At 34.3% G+C, this 18,901-nt stretch overlaps 2 protein-coding genes across 9 annotated transcripts in view; one reads left to right on the forward strand and one right to left on the reverse strand.

Annotated features, from left to right (window-relative positions):
* FASN1 (Fatty acid synthase 1) overlaps positions 1-18,901 on the reverse strand; it is a 44,943-nt gene that overhangs the window by 21,216 nt on the left and 4,826 nt on the right. The window contains exons 1-2 of one of the 2 annotated variants that reach the window (XM_074112569.1): positions 3,590-3,739; positions 576-789 (exon numbers count right to left, since the gene is read on the reverse strand). In XM_074112569.1, coding sequence (XP_073968670.1) covers positions 576-789; positions 3,590-3,610 — 235 coding nt within the window. In that variant the 5' untranslated portion in view covers positions 3,611-3,739. Of the gene's footprint in view, positions 1-575; positions 790-3,589; positions 3,740-18,901 lie in introns of those variants that run through there. The other variant, XM_074112570.1, reaches the window with a different exon arrangement.
* On the forward strand, positions 6,780-12,824 carry LOC141446151 (uncharacterized). 7 transcript variants are annotated; one of them, XR_012453540.1, is made up of 6 exons: positions 6,780-7,232; positions 8,705-8,777; positions 8,847-9,111; positions 10,730-11,006; positions 11,134-11,287; positions 11,755-12,824. XR_012453540.1 is itself a non-coding variant. In XM_074112615.1 (4 exons), the coding sequence occupies exons 1-4, from the start codon at positions 7,191-7,193 to the stop codon at positions 11,869-11,871; spliced, it is 462 nt and encodes a 153-aa protein (XP_073968716.1). In that variant the 5' UTR covers positions 6,780-7,190; the 3' UTR covers positions 11,872-12,824. The 7 variants fall into 7 exon arrangements, 1 of the variants encoding a protein (XP_073968716.1); XR_012453536.1 differs by having other exon boundaries at positions 8,705-8,742; XR_012453537.1 differs by having other exon boundaries at positions 8,705-8,742; positions 10,730-10,942.

An 18,901-nucleotide genomic window follows, 5' to 3' on the forward strand; every position in this document is an offset into this window, starting at 1 on the left:
ATAGAAAAAGTAGTTATCATGGAATGAGTGCCCATGTGCAGCCAAGGATAATTCATCTTAACTTAATTGAGAGTTTGAGGCGCCACGGTAGCCGAGCGGTTAAAGGCGTGACCTTTAAAGCAAATATGTATATTGGTACTGGGTTCGATTCCCGATCTAGAGGCCTTGGATTTTATTTAATGGTTAGAAAAAAGAAATTTACAGAAGAAAGTATGGTTTGCTAGTCGCCACCGCCCACGACACCTAATTTGGTAGTTGAACGTGTAAAGTCTGCCTGAAATAATAGGCCTTTACTTTACTTTAATTATGTTTGAAATAAGAAGAGCAACGATACGAAGAAAATTTATTCATACATTTTTATTATTATTAAAAGCGAGTAAACATCTAAGAACATTAGCGGATTCTTTATTCAGTGATTTCTTGTAACTTAATACACTGAGGCTCCTAATAAAACTCGTAAGGGCCCAACAACTGAACTCGAACTCAGGGATTCTTGTGCGCAAACCGCTAATCTAATCCCTCATTTCATTTAATCATGATAAATTAAAAATAATATAAAAAAAAAATTTAGTTACCTGCAGGCCATCTTCTTTCGTCATCAGTAACCATGTCAATACCTTCCATTAGATTTTTCTTAAATTCTTCCATATTTGCTGATTCTGGAAATCTTCCGGAGATACCGGATATGACTATATCTTCTCTAAATGTGGGCGAAAAACCGGGAGATGCATCATCCATCATTTCGGATTCTTGAATGTGGTGAATTTCTTGATGTCTGGCCGGCATGTTCTAAAAATAAATCAAAATTTTAAAGATATAAATTTTTTTTTTTTTTTTTAAATTTACTTTAAAATTAATTTATTTGGAAAAGAAAATTTGAAATCAATGTGGTGGCACGCTTTTCAACGTCAACTCAGTCCTATTTTCAGACAGATGGCAGCTTAGGACTTAATAATCCAGATGCTAAACCGGAATTCAGGCCTGATTCTAGTGAATGGTACGATATTTCCGAGAATTTCTATTTGAATGCCTAAAAAGGCAAAAAACTGGATGGACGAGAATAGGGAGAAAAATGTCCTTTATTTTAGAAAAAAAAAAAAAATTCATTCAAGCTTATCGAGTTTGGCCCAAACTTTTGAGAAGACTCAAAACTGCCATTCAAAAGCTTCAGATACAAATTCTGCAAGAGATCGATACTTCCATTTTTGAAGCGTAAAAAAAGTAAACAGATGTTTTACAGATTAGTAAACAAAATACTTGATACTCTTCGATTTTCTGGTCCTTGTTAATGCCAAAACTTTGGCAAGCAAAATTAAAGAGTATTTTGGTTGCCAAATTTTTGTAAACAATTATACATATAAGTGGATTTTTATAAAACTAATTTAACAAAGGGCCAAGTAAGGTCTATGTATAAAAAAGTTACGCAAATGCCATTATTATTATTATTATTATTATTCCAGACGGCCATAACGTCCATCTGCTAATAATTATGTTTTGTACGTTGCTAGGCAACGGAAAAAGTGCTAGCAAATATGGGGCGTTTTTGCGGTTTTTAAAAGTGGTTAATAAACCTTGATTGTACAATTAATCTCACAAGAAAGTTTTAGTTTCTTTGGATTCTTGACTCTCTGCACTGTGATAAAACTATAATGATATCTAGTAATTTACTGTAATTGCTTGGCTGTATACGAACAGTAGAAAGCAGAATTCATGTGCCGAATTGGTCATTATGTTCAGGGTCATCTGAGTTCAGCTAATTATTCACTAATTCAGCGTCAGACAATATATTCCACTTTGATTATGGTGCATCATAAAGGCTCATTAAAATAAAGTGCAATATTTTCGGATTAAGCCATCAATGGTTTTTTATTTTTTTTTACCATGAGTGACTTGGAAGGAAAACATTATTTCTTTAAAGTCAGCCATGATTGTACGGTTTTTCAGGAGTTCTTTTATGAATGATATTTTTAAACATTACTACAGATGGAACACGCAGACACTTATAATTTTAAGAGAAAAGAAACAAAAGTTGGTAAGACTGGTGAGAATATACACCCTGTATTCATTTTAAGACGGCTCAAATGCATTTCATGCTTAAATGGTTAATCTGAGCAAAAAATGGTAGAGGAAAAATTTGTTGCCCGTCACATCTAGTTTCAGAATATGTGACTTGACTTTAGATTCCTGTCCGCATACGCGTGAGGGTTCGCAGTTGACCCCCATTTTTATATACACAGTTCTAAAGAGTATAAAAAGTTATTAAAGAAACCGGAAACCGCAATTCGATATCTTCAAAATTAAAGGTGCTAGGCTATTTCAAAATCTGGTATTTATTAATCATATTTCAATTTTTTAACTTGTTATCGAAGAGAAAGAAGAGCACGCGATTGGTCATTTTTATGTATTTTTTCATCCCCTTTCTACTAAAAATATTGCCAAAGCAGTTAAGCCAGTATTTTTCTTAATATCGGGAAATAAGTCGTTTTCCGAGTGATTTTTCTAAGAAGAGCTTTAGATGTTCTCAACCATACACAAAATGGCTAAAAATTAATTTTACATCTGTTACAAACAAGAAGGTTTAATAATTATTTGGTAATTTTGGGAGAGTTGCGTTTAATTGCCAAAAAAAAATTGGAAACCACCTGTCCCATATTTAAGTGATCAATATCTTTCATGTAAAGAATCAAACTTATTGCTTAATTTGTCAAATATTTAATGTACTTTTATGAAAGATATTTTTAAACATTACTACCGATGGAACTCGTAGACACTTTCGTTTCTTTTCTCTTAAAATTATAAGTTGGTAATACTGACTTAGTATCTATGGACTTAAACGCGATGGACAGAACTGGCGAAGAAGAATTAGGAATAGTCGAGAAGTTTATACTCTCTGTTCAAGAAGCCCAGCATTATTTCTCTGCAATAATGAAACTCGAAAGAATGCGGTCGGGCCTGGGCACCACGTAAACTGCATAGATCCTTAGGATCTCAATAACCCTAAAATTGGGGGGGCTCAACCACCCAAAATTCTTTATGACTTTTAACAGTCATATTTAAAGTTAAACAATTGAACAACTTTTTTCTTTTTTTTTCAAAAAGTTGCTGTTTTGATTTTGAAGGAAATCTAAGTGGAATATAGTAATGGAATTCGAAAGAATATGTAATTTAAATTTGTTACATTTTGTTTAAATATTAACCATTTCCGGACCGAATTATTATACAGAAAAAAATGCAGACAAAAATGTAAAAATCACGACTTGTGCTGCCTCAACCGACATAAAAGAAAACTAAAATGATGCCAATTGTATCCATTTGGCCAAAATTAAGCATGAAATAATATTTTTTAAACTAGTGATGCAATATGGCATCATCGAGCTGGAAAGGGTTTTAAAAAGCAACAAAACATTCTCCCGAATTCATACAAACTCCTATAAAATCAAAGCCTATTTACAAAGAAAGCTCAATTTGGTGAGACTTGATCAGATTGCTTAGATTAGTTCCCCAAAGCAGGAGAGAAAATATTAAAAATAAAATACGAGATATAAATAAAGAAGTAAAAAAAAAATGAGATACGATTTAAAATGCTTACATTTACTTCTTGTACAACCATGGCGATGTCTTGGAGAAAACTGAATAAGACTCTGCGAACGCGTTGAATTTGTTTTTTTTTTCCAACTCTGACGTATTTTTAGATTAAAAAAAATAGTTACGAAACGTTGACGTATTCGACCTCATGTGCTTTTGGTTTTTTCGTAACATTTATATTAGATAAAATGCAATCATCGTTAATATTCCCTATCATCTCATATTTCTTTATCAATAGAAAATCAAATCACGTCCTTTTTCAGAGACAGGGACAGATAGAGGGGGGAGAAGACATAGTTCGGAATTATAATTTGCTACAGATAACGAAGACAAACCCTTTTTTTGATATACAAAAGCGGCCAATCAAAAAACGCTAACTACAACAAAAATTGAACTCAATTATGAGTTCAAAATAGATAAAATAGTCGTGACGTCAAAACTCGTACGACTTGCGAATAATTACTGTAATTACTAGCGTTGACATGTTTGAAAAACTGGAATCAAAATCAAAGTTCATAAAAAGTTTTGTAGGTTAATAAAAACGTACGTTTTTTTTTATGGCTTCTTAGAAGCAGATGGCAACACTGTGTAAATTGTGCTTATTTACTTTAATTCTGATAAGTAAGGAACGGATTTTTATGTATTTAAAAATGCCAAATATTTAAATAAAATATGCATTTATTTTCGTCAATTATGTGGAAAATATGTGATTTTCTTAAAATATTTTCTGGAATATTTAAGTAAAATGGACATTTTTTTTTATGAAAATGGATTTTTTTTGGGGGGGGGCAAGTTATAATTATTTATGCAAGAAAAGAACATTTTTACAATTTATAAAAAGATGTGTTAAATTTTCAATTTTGAAAACTTCTCTCTTCGAAATTGTTTGCAACCACATGAAATTTCAAATGTTGGAACGTAAAGTGACGACGATCTGGGCGTAAGATGGACTTGTAACGACTAAAAGATCGTTCAACATCTACAGATGTTATAGGTGCCTTGCTGAAAGAAGTTATCTCGTTGGTTGTAAAGGGTACACGATGTTCTGAGGTGACTTTTGTTCCACTGATAATATCAGAAATCTTTGTTCTTGCTCAGTACTTCTACCAGTTTTGATCTGATCAGATCTCCCTTACTCCCAGGAAAAAGTTCTGCTGGAAACTTGCGAAGATATTTAGCAACCAGTTGTTTGTTTGAGGCCGATGTTCGTGGCATTTCACTATGAAAAGAATACACAAAGTGACCGAACGAAATGAATTGGACACTTCAACGAACGAGCTGAAAGAGCAGACAACGTCAGACAACTTCAAAGAACTAACAAGTGCCCGTCACTGTTTAGCAGCATTCTGTGTAAATTACAACAACCATTGCCCACTGTGATTCTCAGCCCTAGTCTGTGGTTCACAGTTCCTGTCAACCACCTTCCAATTATGAAAATATGCCCAAAATGAAAAATATGAAAAAATATGTACATATTTTGATTAAATATGTAGAAATATTTATTTATTTTAATCAAATATGTATAAATATGCGATAACATCCAAATATGTGGAAATATGTGAAATAAAAGTAGACTCAAACGGCTTAAAAAGTGTCAGTATGAATACTTCTAGTTGAAAAACGTCTGTAAATTGCCTAGAAAAAAATATGTAAATACATACGAATCCGTTCCCTACTGATAAGTATAAGATATCCTCCAATTTGTACATTCTAACCCCACTAGTACTGACTTAGAAAGTTTCTGTCAAGTATACCGCCTAGAACAGGGATGGCGAACTTTTTTGAGACGTGGGTCAAATTTTGTTCATTTTTTTTTTTTTGTTTAGAACTAGCTCTTGGGTCACTAATGCCCATTTGCACAAGAGTTAAGTTTAAAAATTTTAAACTGTTATTTTCAAAACTAAACATCTTTAAAATTCAGTTGGCTTAACGGGTAAAACGGGGACGAAACAAGTGCTATGGAAGTCTCTTTTTACAAAACATAACTGAACAAAACCTGAACAAAAGTGTGTTTTATCTGAAGAAAAATCTAAATATGGTTATTTGCTTTGGGTTGTCGATTTTTTTTTTAACAAACAAAATATGAGTAAAATTATACATTTTATTTGATATTTTGTAAACATTTTTGCTTTATTTCAAATTTACTACAAAAGCATTTGTCGTCTCATTTGCGTTTTAGAACTGTAATGATCAAACTAAAGGTTATAGATAGCATTTAAATTGCTTTTGTGTCAATGCGTGATTGAAAAAAATACAGAGAGAATATAAATTATCCACAACAATTAGGAAAATTCGAAATCAACCCGCGTAAACAATCAAATGGTTGCCTAGCAATTGTGGGTCAGTGAAAAAGCTTGCTTGAAAAAGTTCGTCATCACTGGCCTACAATCTCTAAGAAGAAAGTAAGTCTAAACACCACTAAAAAAGAACTTGAGAAACCATAGCTGGCAATGGAGAAAAAAACACTATTCAGGTCAGAATTAAAATGAAGCACAATGTGATTGATGTTTAAAATCTCAAAAAACATTCAGCCACGGCTCTCCTGATATCATTTAAAACAAATTTTTGCCTAAGAAATCTTTGTTTTTTTGTACATAAATAAAAATGATAACCTTACTAGAGGTTACATCACATGTTTGAAAGAAATTTGTAGTTTTTTGACAAAATTTCCGGCAAATGTTAAAAATTCAGGTATCACTTTTGGTTTTATATGTTGACGGAAATTTACCTCACCATTCTAATGATTAATACTGATAACTGAACCGGAAATAAAACTTCGAATTTTTCTTGGATTCCTTTGTTTTTAACAAATTTTTTGCCACAAATACCTTACAACACAGTCTCTCTCTCTGTCGCGCACACAATCCTGTTGGAGAGAGGGAGACAGAAAGGAAGGGGTAATGGGAGAATGTTGTATCCTGTAGAAAACTTAACTAAGTAGAACGTAGAATATTTACTAAAGCCTGATTCACAAGAATGCAATAAACTATTGTATTATTGGAAATAAAAGAACATCTTTAAACAAGTTGACAAAATAGGTTTTATTTTAACTTTTAACTTCTTGGCAAACGTACGTAAATTACAATTGAACTACAAGTAATCATATGAGATTAGCCTCGTACTCCCTCCCCAGCGAGGACGTCAGGATATTTGCGAGGAGTAAAATTACCTAACGACCTGTGGCGTGTGTAGTGTCAGTGATTAGGTCACAAAGGAGTTTGCGTGTTGTACGTTAAGTGCTCATCCATCCATTATTTTTGCAGATGAGACTGGCTGAAACTGGTTATGTAGGGCTTGACCCGATCAGCTGATACCCCTTTTTTTACGGTTCTTCAACTTCGACCTTGTACAAGATGGTAATTATGACAAAAACAAAACAAAAAGGTCAATTTTACATAACTTGAAGGGAATGCAGACAACAAGTTTGACAAGATTTTTCTCTGAAGAAAGATGTTTCTTCTTGTACAAGGCGAAGAGCATTAACCTAATGACTGAGTCGAAAGATGAGATTAGGAAGTTCTTGTTGTGTTGTGGTTTCTACGTGAAATTTTTATAGAGGTTATAACTGGGCTATCATAGAGAATATATTCGCTGGACTGGAGTTTATGTTCAGAATAATGTTGGATAGAGTCCCGAAGGAGTTACAGGTAATTTCAGAGCCACTTAACTGTCAGTTATTTTTTTTTTTTAAACAATCTTTAATCCTCGTTACCAACGTTCAATACACCCATTTCCTAATGGATGGTATGCTGTCATCATTTTAATGTACTGCATCCCTTAAGGTGTATTAGTAAGGGCTTGGAAGAGACGGACTCGAATTCGCCGCCTGTCTGTACCGTACCTTGCAATCCAGATAGCTGTGATGGTTGCAACCGGTTTATGCCTTAGGTCAATGTGGTACTATACCTATTCTTCCGATAAAATATCAAAATCATTGAGATGGTGGTAGGAGACCCAATAATATTTACAATCTACGGCTCCACAGCATTATAGATTCCAATCGCACTAATCGTAATGCTTTTAATTTTTAAAAAACTTTGACAAGAAATGCACGTTTTTGGTTCAAAGATTCATTCTTATATTAAGAAATGACCAAAAGAAATGTTGGTCTTTATTTAATTTTTATTCCCGAGTGAACCATGGAAGACACTAAAAACTACTCTGCGAAAAGTCTAGGGTATTGAAAGGATCGAGTGGACTTAATTATCCAATAGACAATTCCTAATCGATAGTTTCGATATAGTTTTATATCAACAAATCGAACAGCGGTAGAGATCTTGAACCCAAAGAATTCATAGGGTGAGAACAGATTAGGTCCCTCACCAACAACCGCCCTAAAGTGGTAATTTATTGAGAGTATGTTATAAGATAAGATGGAAAAGTCTTTTGATTGATTCAATGCAGACTTTTTCTAGAAGCATCGGATTTCCATTTTTTTTCTTATTCAAAATTAATCAAAAGACACCTCTAAATATTGAGTTAGTACATTAAAATTTATTTCTGTATCACTAATCAAAGAATAACAATTTTTTGCGCGAAGCCAAATGTGTAAATAGCATAACAGCCCTTGATGAGACAAGCGAATAATAGGACTATCGATTTCTATTACGGAAAATTGATTACCACATCTCGATAAATTTTATCACTAATCTAGCTCTATGTGTAACCAAGGCGATAAACCAAATCATTACTTTACCTCAATGTTTTTTACTGTTGCATTTTAAGTTCATATAAACTAATCTGAACAGTTTAAGACGAAAGAAAAAGATGTGGATTTTTTTTTTAGTGTGCTAAATAAGATAAGAAGGAATATAAAAGTTTTAACTCGAAATTACAAAACCATCCGATAACCCCTAAATTATTCATAATCGATAAGATATGAAGTGATCAGCTGATACAGAGAATGTCAAACATTTGTTTTTTTTTAATTGCATCTCAATTTTCGTTTTCTTTAATTAAGATAACGGTAAAATTATTTGTTTAATACTTGAGGCCGCGATCGATTTAGACTGTGATTACATTGTAGACGAAGAACTTATAAAAATGTAAATATTTTCACAAGTCAATTCAGTATTTTCATTAGTTGGTTACTTTTCTTTTTCTTTTTTTTTTGTACAAGATGATCTACAAATCTGGGAATTCTTTGAGGAAGTCATCGTAAGTAAAAATGGAAAAAAAATTGTTAAACGAAAGTAAGTCTTATTTAGATCAGAATTTTTTTTAGTAGACATTTATATCTATTTACTTTCATATCATTTCAGTATTGGTGACTCTCAAAAAATGTGCTCTTTGATATCGTATGCTAGCTTGAATCCTGCAAATCGTAGATTTATAATAAACATGTGCCATCACATTATTGCGAATTTTGATTGGCAGCGTCCATTTCTCTATCGACAAACAGTGAGCTGGGAAATCATGGTGCTGGTACCGTACGGTTGTTGCTGCTTCTGGAGTGAAGTGCTTTTCATTTATAAAAGTCTTACATCCTTCAGAATTTTGTCTAAAAGTGGAGAACTTCTAACTCAGGTAACTTTACTATTAAAAATACTAGCCCATGCGTAAACACTAGGGCGATGTTGAAATTGCGAAGGTATCGCGGTTTTGTGAATTCGAAAGATGATCATATGAGACGAAAGATCACTCTATAAATTTAGCCCCTCATCAGTCCAAATTATTCTGGCCAACCTTTCTGCATCCAGATGCAAAAACCCCTATACGTTGGCCATAATCTTTTAGGAGTAAATCTTGGCCATAAAAGGGATGCAGTTATTTATTTTTTTTTTCGGTTCAGTGTTCACAATAATAAGTTCGGTAAAAGGCTGCACTACTGCAGATTTGTTTGTTTTCCAATGATAATTGCTAAAACTTTGATCTGTAATTAATTGTTTGGTAAATCTTTAGAATAGCACCCCAGAGGCGTGGCCTAATTCGAAGTGATTCTGATTCGCTGTTACTATAGAACCCGCCATATTCAAATATAAATATAAAACTATTTCTTTATTTTATATTTACACTTAAATCTAGCGGATTATATGGTAACAGCGAATCAGAATCACTTCGAATTATTTCTTTATTTCTTAATGGGGGGCTTCGCCCCCACACCCCCTGATTTTTTCTTATTGGGGGGCTTTGCCCCCCATACCCCCTCCTAACCTACCTATTCACCCTCAATTTTTTTATTTGTGTCACAAGATTCATTACAATAATTACACAGAACAACACAAAAGAAACTTACCTTATTCTGTGGAGTCCTTTTCCTGAGGAGGGTATACCTATCGAACTCCCTCCAGATAATCTCTCATAAGTTTTAAAAAAAAAACTGCAAATTTAAAACGCTCATACTCATAAAGTTACAAAAAAACGGCACCTCAGGTCACATACAGAGCACTCGCGGGAACTATTAAATACATTAAACAGGAAGCAGTTGCTAGGCAGTAAGTGTACTGCGCATGCGTGCGAAACATAAGCGTTACGAAATTCGCACAATCCGAAACAGTTCATTGGCGGGAAGTAGTTTACATTTTCACCGGTAGGTGCGCTGTACTTCCCACCCCCTAAAAATAAACAGGCCACGCCCCCGGGGCGCTATTCTATAGATTAGCCAATAGTTTTGTAATTGATCGAAAAAGGACCAACATGTTTTACTTAAAATAACCATTGATAAAAGCTAAAACTTTGATCTGTTTTAGTTCTGTAATTGATCGAAAAAGGACCAACATGTTTTACTTAAAATAACCATTGATAAAAGCTAAAACTTTGATCTGTTTTAGTTCTGTAATTGATCGAAAAAGGACCAACATGTTTTACTTAAAATAACCATTGATAAAAGCTAAAACTTTGATCTGTTTTAGTTCTGTAATTGATCGAAAAAGGACCAACATGTTTTACTTTAAAAGACTTTTACAAGTTTTTTTTACATTCGTAGTAGATCATTCTTTTAAAAGTACACAATATATTACAATGAAATAACTTATTCAAGTGCATTAAGAAGTTTTTAAGAAAGTTTCCTATAGCTTTGGAAGACGAACAATAGTTCAACATAAAAATATAACGGGTTTATTCTCTTATTATTTACAAAATCAAAAGATAATAATAAAAAAAGAAGAAGAAAAACATGTAAAGTCTTAAGCCTTTGTGTTTCCAGATATTTGTAAGTATAAAAAGAGTTAAGAAGATCAGTTGAATAATACAGTTTTACTTAACAAAGAGAGGTCTGTATTGTGACAGACATAGTGCAAGTATGCAATAATTGAAGGAGGTAAGATGTTTTACGGTCGGATGGCACTGAACTTGAGTGAAAGGACACAGCCCAGAGCCCAAGCCGCTTGTCTCACTTATTGCGCAGATGCTAACAATTGTATGTAACCACTGTTTTTTTTTGCTACGTATGTATACTTTGCAGTGTACTTAATCATTTTGAAGTGAGTATTTTGAGACTTCTAAACTATCAGCTTGTATTATTACCATGTTTTACATTGGCAAAATTAAATTATACCTTCTTTCATTTTTAATTTTTTTACCTTCATTGAAATATTTACAACTGCACAGAAATAAATGCAACAAGGAAAAACAGAAGACCTGTAAACAGTCCATAAATGAGTGCGCTGATAGGGCTAAACAGGCTCAAACATGACATGATTGTCGCGAACCGGCGGGCCATCCAACGATAGCAGGTTTCTCTTCCTCAGGTTTCCTCAGCCAGGTAATCCTTTTGCTCCCTTTCAAAACTACACGAGCCACTTCTTGCCTTAAAACCCTCGAAAGGTTGCTCAGGTTTCAACTGTTAGGCGAGTAAAAAATCAATAAATATCTTCTTGGACTTATTCACTGGTTTCTAAAAGGAGTTCTTCTACAATTAGGCTAGCTCTCAAGGTGTTGTTATTCATAAAATCGCCAAGTTCATGTCTTATTTTATTCTTCTTCTTCTAAAAAGAGCCGCATTCCATTTTAAGAAAACACATTACGGTGCAGAAAACAATCCCATTGTATACCATCATTACGCGACGGATGCTACGTCACTGTTTTAGAACGCGCTTTTATTTAAAAATTACCTGTTCTCTTACAAATTCCTGGCAAATAAAACATCAAACATTTCTTCACGTATTTAATATTTCTACATATTATTTTGATTTTTCAGCTATATATGATTTTAAAAACTTATTTTTTCAGGCATTTCAAAAAAACCAAAATCATTGGCTTCTGAATCCTTCTTTGTGCATTGCCATGATTCGGATAATAGACTCGAGTTACAGGCAGCGTAGTACTTCAGCGTCACAGTCAAGATGAAGAGCAAATAAAGCCAGCTGATTCGATGACGTAACCTTAAAGTTAGCGAAATATTACGACATAAATGGTACTTTTTTAACTTTAGGCTAGAAGATGTACTGACAGCAAGTTTTACTCAGCACGTGTCCAATTCTAGGATCTTAACAGTAATTTGGATAGCAATACCACAGGGAAATTTACAGAAATTGCCAAGTAAGAAATGTATTTTGTATTTTTACCTATGTAGTAGGATACAAAACATACAAAAGTTTGGATTCCATTTGGAAACTTAAACGAGTAGGTAAAAAAAATTATTATTTCATGATAGATTTTTATTTTTTAAACCAAATTTTTGTACAAATAAATAAAAATCTTGAATTAATATAAAATAGATTTGCATGCTTCCATCAATTTTATGAATCAGACCAAGTTTAAAACCATAGATTTTAGTTTTCCGTTTTGATTTAAGGCGCAACAACATTATTAGTTTTCATTAAAAGGAAAATTTACTGTCACAATGAAATTAGATACAATTTATTACTGTCTTGAGAAAGTTTTGAAACTTTCAATGCTAATTATCACTCACATATTTCATTTCTGAGAGAGTAAATACTCATAAGATTATATCACAACAGTAGAAAACAAGACACAGAGTCTTTTAGGGAAAGCGAAGAAAATCGGTCGATAATGGCGGTAAAGAAGGCGAAGGTGCACTATAAATAGTAGACAAGATACTAGGCAATCAAGTATACATATAGTATCTCACAGATCTAGTTCATGAAAATACATTTTATAGTTTGATATTCTATTTGGTTTTTCATAATTTCAAAGCATTAAATCATTTTTTAGTAGAATAATTCGTTACTCTAAAGTCGATACGTTGTAGCACTCTCACAAAATGTTACCAAAATTCTTGTTTAACCAGTAATAATGATGTATTGATGAGTTTTTCAATAAATTTATTTTACAGTTTATTATTAATATTATTTCCTTAAGATAATGTCCCCAAGAATGAGCCTTGAGAGAATCAGATGGGCACGAATGTCTCATTAGTGTCAAACAGAAAATGTATGATAGAAATGTACTTAGAATAAGTATGGAACTTGGATATCACAAGATCTTTCGTAGCTTCTGAGGGAGGGTCTTATGCTAGGAACTGGTTCCTACGCAGAAAGTCATATTAGGTTGCTTTTGTAAGCGTGGAAACGGCTTGCCAATAGAAGGAAACAACCATGTTAGGGCAGGCGACTAGTTAGGGTAGCCCAAAACAGGGAAGATCTCTGGAATTGTTTGTGAAGACATTTGGAACATTCATCCAAAGAGATGAGTGTTTAGATTGCAGTTATGTAGAGAAGAGTAGGATTTGGGGAGGAAAAAATGTAAAAAGGAAAACTTGGAAGTTCTTGGCTCAGTTTTTTTTAGAAGAGGAAGGAGTAAGAAATTGAGGAACTGCTGAAGAGAAACCAACAGGCGTAGGAGACAGTTCGTAAGGTCTTCCATTGGAAATGAAAGTTCTTCCATTTCACCGGGATTCTAGTTAATAGTGTCTAATCCAGAAGGAATGCTGCCAATGTCTGTCATTATTTTTTTTAAATTTTTGAACAACCTTTCAACCTTGGGACTAGGTCATCTTCTGTTATGTGGAATATATTTTACAGAAGAGTTTATAATGTACATTGATTTAATATAAAAATTAGTTTACAAAAATTATTTACCTGATGCTATTGACAATATTGTTATATACGAGGTCTGTAAATTAAATAATGAGTCTGATTTTTTAAAAAAAATTTATTCAAAAAGAATTACAATTCTATATTGTCACCTTCAAAATAACTTCCTCCTGAAGCCACACAGCGCTGGAGACGTTTCTTCCACTCCTCATAGCAGTGCTGGAACTCCGATACTGGAATATCCTTCAGCTGGTCGGTTACAGCCGTTTAAATGTTTTCGACTGTCCCAAAATGAGTTTCCTTGAGATGATTTTTCAACTTCGGGAAGAGAAAAAAAAGTCACAAGGACTCAAGTCAGGCGAATAAGGAGGCTGGAGGAGCCACAGGAATTTTTTTACTGGCCAAAAACTTCAACCTCTCCAAGGCCCAAAAAAAGCAAGGATGCTGGAAAAAGCGAAGTCGAAGATCAAATGCATGCTGATTTGTTTTTTCGATATCCACGGAATCGTCCACAAAGAGTTTCTATCTCAAAGTCAAACGGTCAATCAACGCTTTTACCGAGAGGTTCTTGAAAAACTTCTCTAAAAGAGTCATTCGTGTGAGACCAAACATCAAGAACAAGTGGGTGTTGCATCACGATACTAATGCTCCTTGTCACACACAGCAATTTCAATAAACCAGAGTTTTTGGCCAGTAAAAACATTCCTGTGGCTCCTCCAGCCTCCTTATTCGCCTGACTTGAGTCCTGGTGACTTTTTTCTCTTCCCTAAGTTGAAAAATCACCTCAAGGGAACTCATTTTGGGACAGTCGAAAACATTCAAACGGCTGTAACCGACCAGCTATTCCAGTATCGGAGTTCAAGCACTGCTATGAAGAGTGGAAGGAACGTCTCCAGCGCTGTGTGGCTTCAGAAGGAAGTTATTTTAAAGGTGACAATATAGAATTGTAATTCTTTTTGAATAAAAAAATTTAAAAAAATCAGTCTCATTTCTTCATTTACAGACCTCGTAGCTTAGGTTGGTGCCTTCTGTACTGAATGCTTAAGACCAGAGTGCAATCGGTTTCACATGGTTGGTATGCGAACAAGTCTGTTGATAATTGTTAAAACATAATAACGTTATGCGTTTTGTAGTAAGATAGCATACATGTTGCTTAGATTGTTCGTATAAGTTTTGAAATTTAAACTAGATTCAGAAATATATAATACATTTCTAGCACTTCACTTTTTTTGAGTGTTTGTTTCTGATTTCAGTATCTTTGTGTTCAAGGGGAAATCGAACGTGTGATGTGTTTTCTGTGCTATGTAAGGAAAGCTTCAACTATCGCTTAGTAAAAATACTAATTTCTTACAAGAAAATATGTAAAGCTCCAATAAAGACCTGGAGTGATGATAACAGACTTATTATTCACAATCTCCGTGACAATTTACTCTGATATTAACCATGAATAACCAAGTCTTAAATTATTGATAAAACACAATTATCATTTAGAGTCTTACAGAAATTTGTTCGCCTACATTTGTAGACACATGATTTTCATTGATCAAATGTAAACACTGTCAAAATATGACGATAAATTAAAACAAAAATGTGTACTGGGATTTCCCAGAACATGTTCGGGAGGCTGCACAAAGTTATCTTACTTGATTAGCCAGTAATTTTAAAATTTATTAATAGCCGCGACATTCATTTCAATTTTAAATTAGTAATCTGGTTTGTTGGCAATAGTAGGATCTTTGATTACGTAAAAAGTGTATAATTTTGGTTTAAGTTAGTTGTGGTGGTTGTGTAGTTAATATTGAGGCTGTATTTTTGACAATGAATTCAGCGTAAAAAAAGGCTAAGACAGTATTTCTCTGTTTATTATTCATGCCTCTCTCTGGTGATCTTTCATTCCAAATATTCTGTCGTCTGCCCTGTTTACTAAGTTTATAAGTTAATCATTAAAAATAAGTTAGTCTGTTGGGTGAAGTCCCTCCCTTGATTTTCACGTAAATTGCCTTTCTTAGGTTATTGTAGTACTGTTGTAAGCCCTGTATGATTTGTTAAACGCTTCGGCAATGTCTGTTTTTATTTTATTAGAATTCGATGTGCATATTTAATGGAAAAATCGGCAAAGTCCCTTAGAAGTCAGTTTAGTAGTCTTAAGTTGTAAGAGGAGATTAAATTCAATAATATGGAAACACGCAGCTTGGTACACATAAAAGATATCATGAAACAAACCATAAATCACATAAAAGCACATGCCAAAACACATCTACGGGACAGTAAGCTGTAAAAGAGGTCCAGAGAAGAGAAAGTCTTAACAGTACGAGGGTCGTTTGAAAAGTCCGTGCAAAGTCAGAGAGATAGCACTACTGGCGCGTATCGAGGTTAGGTTTAGTTAGTAGCATCTCTTGGAAGAACACACACCAAGTTTCAGCCAGATCGGTCTATTTCTTTGTGTTTGGCATTCGTTTGAATCGAGGAAGTCGAGTGAGTTTCAAAAAATGGACGAAAAAGAATTTCGTGTGTTGATTAAACACTACTTTATGAAAGGCAAAACGCCTCAGGAGACTAAAGAGAAGCTTGATAAACATTATGGTGACTCTGCACCTTCGATTAGAACAGTTTATAAGTGGTTTCAAAATTTTCGGAGTGGCCATATGGGCACAAGTGACGCTGAACGTTCTGGATGCCCTGTTGAGGATACTACTCCAGAAATCATTGATAAAATCCATGATATGGTGATGGATGACAGAAGAGTGAAGGTGCATGAGATTGCTAGTGCTGTGGGCATCTCGAATGAACGGGTACATAATATTTTGCATCAACATTTGGACATGACAAAGCTATCCGCAAGATGGGTGCCGCGATTGCTCACGCTTGACCAAAAACGAAATCGTGTGAAGTGTTGCAAGGACGGTTTGCAGCTGTTCCAGAAGAATCCGCAGGACTTTAAGCGTCGTTTCGTCACTGTGGATGAAACATGGATACATCACTACACTCCTGAGACCAAAGAACAATCTAAACAATGGGTTACCAAGGGGGAATCTGCGCCAAAAAAGGCGAAGACCGTTCCTTCGGCCGGAAAGATTATGGCGACTGTCTTTTGGGATTCGCAAGGAATAATCCTCATCGACTATCTGGAAAAGGGTAAAACTATTACAGGTGCATATTATTCATCGTTATTGGACCGTTTGAAAACCGAGCTGCAAGAAAAACGCCCACGATTGGCCCACAAAAAAGTCCTTTTCCATCACGACAACGCACCAGCTCACACCTCAGCAGTTGTGGTCGCAAAATTAATGGAAATAGGGTTCCAACTCGTTTCACATCCCCCCTATTCTCCAGACTTGGCTCCCTCGGACTACTATTTGTTCCCCAATATGAAGAAATGGCTGGCGGGAAAAAGATTTTATTCAAACGAGGAGGTGATTGCAGAAACGAATGGCTATTTTTCAGACTTGGACAAATCCTATTATTCGGAAGGGATCAACAAACTAGAGCAGCGTTTGACGAAGTGTATAAGCCTAAAAGGAGACTATGTTGAAAAATAAAAAAGGTTTACCCCAAAAAATTAAGTAGTTTTTATTTTTGCACGGACTTTTCAAACGACCCTCGTAAACAACTGGCCTCGAAACTGAGATAATCACTGGGCTAATCTTTTACCCTGCCCAATTATTATTAAGACGCATCATCATCCGTGGGCGACTGGATCGTATTCAGTGAGTGCTAGTCTCTGGACTGAATACTCTTCAGACCAGAAAAAAAAAAAAAAAAAAAAAAACACCGCCCGGAAGTCCTTGCTCTTATGAGCCTTGGAGTTATCATTAAAAACGGATAAGAAGTTGCCCTTGAACACGATAATGCTCGACCTCATGTTACGAAACCGACAGGGAAAACGTTCTGAACTTAAAAAAAAAAAATTTGTTCATCGTTTTTTGAACAGCACTGTGTGTAAATATATAAAATAATCTTCATGGACTTACTACTGGCGATTTAAGGACTTGTATTTCCAATAAGAAACCATTTCTTCGTAGTAATAACCTGAACTTGTAATTGCAACAGAAAACTTCATAGGAACATCATGTGACAAAAATTATACAACAGAAATAATTATAAGAATATTTCAGTCTATGAGAAGTAAAATTTAAGTTTTTAAAAGTAATTCAAGGGAATAAATTTTAGAAGTTTCTCACTAAGTAAATGGAAGATAATAAGAAAACAGTTATATAACCTCAAGTATCAAACCTATCGCATCAATCAAAAGTCACGTGACCAAAGCAATTTGTAATCAGTTCTTGAAAAGAGTATCTGTAGAAAGCAATCAATAATTCACTAGACATTTAATGGTTGCTTTGAAAAGATCTTTCATCAAAGTTGGTAAAGGAATATAGAAGAAGACAATAAATTGGGAAAGTAGTTAACCTTTTCTGGGTAACTGGGATAGAATTGTTGTTAATAAAGAGTAAGGAAGTTAGTGAATTTGGGTTCCTGGTTAACCCTTTCTAGATCCGCAGCTTGTGATACCCATCTGTAAACACCATTGGGCGTCCAGAATCAAAGGGTTGGGATTAAAAGTACTAAAACATAAGATGGTGCCCTCGTTGAAGGAATTTATAAGCAGCTGAACATGTAATTAGGCCCACAATGTAGGATAATATCTTTGATTTTTGACCACCTTCTATGTATTACTCTATTAATCTAGACTGATTATTCTAACTCATCATCAGATGGATGAAACCGGTCAGGAAGAAGGTTAAGAACCTAAGAACTTCTTAAGGAGCAGAAATGGTCTAAGATAAACCTAGGGTCGCTGATTACCTGCTACTTTCTCACTTGATAGACACGAAAGTAATTCGGTCGAAACGGGGTCAACAGTGTAAAATTGTGAATTCTTTAATCTGCGGCACTATACCCACGCAGATTAAGGTTATTTGGAGTGGAGTTAATCCAGAGGGATAATTTTAGAAACCTATCTCTCTCTGATGAATTGTAAAAAAGGTACATGAGACCGATCAGGTTTAAAGGATGAGAATTGAATGAGGATTTAAGGTTTACAAACGCCTAGGAAAGGAGCCCTTTTATGGCCTAGGTCCAATGCTATAAGTGCACTCGCCTTGAAAATATTGAATCAGGCCGGTTGAATGAATGAATGAGTCAATGAATTTTAAAATATAATAGGTATTTAATTCTTATTAAACAATACCAAGATCGTAAAGTTGAACATTAAACCAAAATGAAAATCTCTTCAAGAAGGAAGAAATATAGCAACAGACCCTTTGAAGTCTGAAGCAGAAACGACGAAATTTATGGTGAAAAAGAATATTTCATAATCTGTACAAAAGAGCCGCACAATTTACTTATTAAAAAAAGTTTATCTGTAAGATCAGCTGTAA

This window comes from Rhodnius prolixus, unplaced genomic scaffold (genome assembly GCF_049639745.1).
Source record: "Rhodnius prolixus isolate KJV_2025 unplaced genomic scaffold, Rpr scaffold_1, whole genome shotgun sequence".
In the NCBI taxonomy this organism is placed as follows: domain Eukaryota; kingdom Metazoa; phylum Arthropoda; class Insecta; order Hemiptera; family Reduviidae; genus Rhodnius; species Rhodnius prolixus.

Bases quoted from the DNA above. Each gene is read 5' to 3' on its own strand.
- LOC141446151 (XM_074112615.1), top strand. From the start codon at position 7,191: ATGTTCAGAATAATGTTGGATAGAGTCCCGAAGGAGTTACAG. The intron at 7,233-8,704 runs GTAATTTCAGAG...TTTTTGTACAAG, and splicing joins GAGTCCCGAAGGAGTTACAG to ATGATCTACAAATCTGGGAA. The intron at 9,112-11,754 runs GTAACTTTACTA...TTATTTTTTCAG, and splicing joins GTGGAGAACTTCTAACTCAG to GCATTTCAAAAAAACCAAAA.